Source organism: Microtus ochrogaster, chromosome 1 (assembly GCF_000317375.1).
Source record: "Microtus ochrogaster isolate Prairie Vole_2 chromosome 1, MicOch1.0, whole genome shotgun sequence".
NCBI lineage: Eukaryota > Metazoa > Chordata > Mammalia > Rodentia > Cricetidae > Microtus > Microtus ochrogaster.
Genome location: NC_022009.1, coordinates 40323006 through 40326939, shown reverse-complemented (window position 1 = coordinate 40326939; position 3934 = coordinate 40323006). Strand labels below are relative to the sequence as shown.

General features: G+C 50.6%; 1 protein-coding gene across 1 annotated transcript in view; it reads left to right on the top strand.

The window, feature by feature from the left end:
- The window catches only part of Syne3 (spectrin repeat containing nuclear envelope family member 3), an 82989-nt gene that overhangs the window by 64494 nt on the left and 14561 nt on the right, over positions 1-3934 (top strand). Inside the window, exons 12-14 of the mRNA XM_005343516.2 lie at positions 1149-1310; positions 1439-1611; positions 2067-2202. Coding sequence (XP_005343573.1) covers positions 1149-1310; positions 1439-1611; positions 2067-2202 — 471 coding nt within the window. The remainder of the gene's footprint in view (positions 1-1148; positions 1311-1438; positions 1612-2066; positions 2203-3934) is intronic.

Here is a 3934-nt window from a genome sequence, read left to right as displayed (position 1 = left end):
TTTTTTTTTTTTTGAGATACAGGGAGATAGTCCAGCACAGAGGCATGAGGCCATATAGTGGGAACAGTGGCAGCAGGCTGGAATCTGAATGGTTCATGGCAGGCTGAAAAAGGGGGCTCATAGAGTCCCAGACAAGGGGACCAGAAGAATGGAGAATGGCCATCCTTTTGAGGACAGTGCCCAGCTTTCTTGGAAACAAGAAAGAGAAAGGCTCATCATGACTCAGGCTTCTGAGAAACTGACAGGCCCCAGGAAACAGGATCTAGGAATGGAGCCAAAAAAAAAAAAAAGAAAGAAAGAAAGAAGAGAAAAGAAAGTAAGGTAGCCTTGAAAGCCTTTATATAGAATCATAATCATATACAGAAAAGGAAGCATGTTGGCATGGCTCAACGAATCTTAAAGAACAAACAGATCCATGTAAGCACCCCCAGACAAAACCTAGGGTGACACCAGCCTGCCTTATGCCCCACCCCTTTGTTCTGTCCATCACTTACCCTGGAAGACAGCCCTAACCTTAGAGCTCTTTGCTCCAGCCCTCCACACAAGATTTACAGATTCCTCCACAATGCTGCGGGGTGTGGGGGTGGGGTCACAGCCTGCCCATTCTTTTTAAACACCATTTTAAGTTATTCTCTGGCAATCTCATACATGCAAACAATGAATCTTCATCATATCCCCTCCTCCCGAACCACCCCAGCATGTCCCCACTCCACCTTCTTGCCCTTTCCCTATTTAAAAGTTGTTATCCACTGAATAGTTAGTGCTGCCCACACAGGGCTAGGTGTGGGGCCACCCACCGCCTACAAGAAGCCGCACCCCAAAGATGAAATGACTTTTCATCCCCATCAGCCTTCAACTGCTGACAGCTAGGGGTGCGGCCTCGCGAGCCCCTTTCTACCCAGGCTGTAATGCTAACTGGCCCGGTTTTGTAGCTACAGCTACTGTGAGCTCATGAGTTTACCTGCTGCCTCACGTCAAAGCAGCCTTCCCATTTCTGGCCCTTACATCCTGTCTACTCCATCTTCTGGAATGGTCCTTGATCCTTGTGGGGGGCGTGTAGGCAGGTCTAGGTACCTAGGGAAATTGGGGTGTCGTTTGCAGTCTGCCTCAAGCAGCATTAAGACTTGGCCCTCCTGGCTGTACTGCAGGACCTCGTGGACGGCTGTCAGCAGAGCGTCCGGGAGCACTGCACCTTCAGCCACCGGCTGTCGGAGCTGCAGCAGTGGGTCACCATGGTCACGCAGACACTGGAGTCACACCAGGGGGATGTGCGTCCATGGGATGCTGAGTCCCAAGAGGCTGGACTTGAGGTAAGGTGTTGGTTCATCCTTTCACGTGCAATCCCCTAAAGCCTTCTGGATGCCCTTCATACTGGGGTGCACAGACACCCCCAAACTAGTACCTCACATGCATGTGGATCTATCCATGTGTCCCACAGAAACTGCTGGCTGAAATTCCAGAGAAAGAGGTCCAGCTGTCCCTGCTCCAAGCCCTGGGCCAGCTTGTGATGAAGAAGTCCTCCCCAGAGGGGGCGGCCATGGTCCAGGAGGATCTGAGGAAGCTGATGGAGTCCTGGCAGGCCCTGAGGCTATTGGAGGAGAATCTGCTGAGGTAAGGGCCTTCCTTGCTCCCCACTTTGTCTCAGACAATGCCTCCTCACCCCCTAGGGTCCCAAGAGCATATGACTGGGGGATGTGTGCCAGGCATGGTGCCGGGAACCTGGGGATATCCACACCTTTTGTCCAGTTAGTAGTTCTGGTGGGGTTCTGAGGACTGGAGAGCATCCCTCACTAGGGAGTTAGCCTCCAGCCTGTTCTTGCCTGAGCTTCTTTATCTGCATCCATAGGTATATGTACTTCACTCGTATGGTAAGATGAATTTAATGTAAGAAATAGCATGAACATGTCTGGGAATCTTCTGACTGTCCCCAAAGGTGGCTGCTAAGTTCTTAAGAGTAGTAATGAATCCCCAAAGTTTCCGTGGTACCCCGGGTACTATTGCTTCTCCTGGGACCTGGTAGATACTCATCACACAGCCGCCGTGAGTAAGTGTGTTTGCCTTTCCAGTCTCATCAGAAACGAGCAGCTGCAGAGAACAGAGGTGGACACGGGAAAGAAACCGATCTTCACCAACAATATTCCAAAGGCTGGCTTTCTCATCAACCCCCAGGACCCCATTCCCAGGCAGCGGCAGCGGCATCGGGTGAGTCTATCTCACAGGCTTTGGGAGATGTCAGTTGAGGAGGTGGGGGCCTCCAGCATAGCTCAGCTCATAGGATGTATCTACTTTCTTGTTACCTGCCCCTGATGTGATCTCAGAAGCAATCAGTTTCTAGAGAACTGAGGGTCTTGGGGGTCTAAGATTTCAGAGGTCCTACAGGATCACTCCAGAAGGTCAGGAACACACCTGGACAAGACTGACCCTCGTTTATCTGATACCCTGCAGTAGCCAGTGTTGGTAGAGGACTGGGGTTAAAAACCCCGTGCTGACCCCAGAGAGCAAACAGATTGGAGATTCAGGTCTTGATCCAGGAGCCTGATTCTATCATGGCTAACAAGCTCCAGCATATGGTCTGTGCTGTTGAGATATGGACTACAACTTGAGAAACAAAGGAGCAGGGTCGAGGCACTTAAGTAGACTTTTTAATTTTTTGTTTCATTTATTATGTATACAGTATTCTGCCTGCATGTATGCCTGCAGGCCAGAAGAGGGCACCAGATCTTATTATAGATGGTTGTGAGCCACCATGTGGTTGCTGGGAATTGAACTCAGGACCTCTGGAAGAGCAGGCAATGCTCTTAACCTCTGAGTCATCTCTCTAGCCCTTAAGCATGATTTTAAAAGGTGTGGCATATGCTGGCATCTAGGCTAGATGCTATACCCAGTTCTGGGGTGAAGAAGGCCTTCTAGGAATGTTGAAATATCAAACTGAGCAGGAGAGGCATTGTCTTAAATACTTTTCTATTGCCATGACAAAACGCTATGATCAAGGTAACTTAAAAAAGGCAAACATTTACCACTTACAGTTCCAGAGGGTTAGAGTTCAGGACCATCATGGCAGGGAGCATGGCCACAGCAAGCAGGCATGATGCTGGAGCAATAGCTGAGAGCTCACATTTTCATCCATAGGACAAGGCACAAAGAGTTCACAGGGAATGGCCTGGTTCTTTTGAAACCTCTTCCCAAACAGTCTACCAACTGGGAGCCAAGCATTCAAATATATGAGGCTCTAGGAACCATTATCATTCAAACCACAGCAGGCATGTTCTCAGGAGAGGGAGTAATATATACAGAGACCCAGAGGGAGGGTGAGTTCAAGGTGCTGAGATGCAGCTGCAGGCTGCACCAGGGGAGAAGGAGGGAGACAGCTCAACCTTCAGGAGCCTGTAGAACTGGAGCCCAGGGCCCTCCGGCCACATCAGGGAAGAGTGAGGCACCACTGAGGGATAGGGAAAGGACTTGACTGGACTGACTTTCATTTTGCTCTGCCCACGTGTCCACAAGAATGGAGGAAAGATGACCACTTTCAGGATGGGTAGACATCCTGGTCAAGGGTGATGACCACTGGGTAGGGTATCCTGGTCAAGGGTGATGACCACTGTGTAGGTGTCCTGGTCAAGGATGATGACCACTGGGTAGGCGTCAAGGACAATGACCACTGGGTAGGCGTCAAGGACGATGACCACTATGTAGGTGTCCTGGTCAAGGGCGATGACCACTGTGTAGGTGTCCTGGTCAAGGACGATGACCACTGTGTAGGTGTCCTAGTCAAGGATGATGACCACTGGGTAGGTGTCCTGGTCAAGGGTGATGACCACTGGGTAGGCGTCAAGGGTGATGACCACTGGGTAGGCGTCAAGGACAATGACCACTGGGTAGGTGTCCTGGTCAAGGGTTATGACCACTGGGTAGGCGTCAAGGGTGATGACCACTG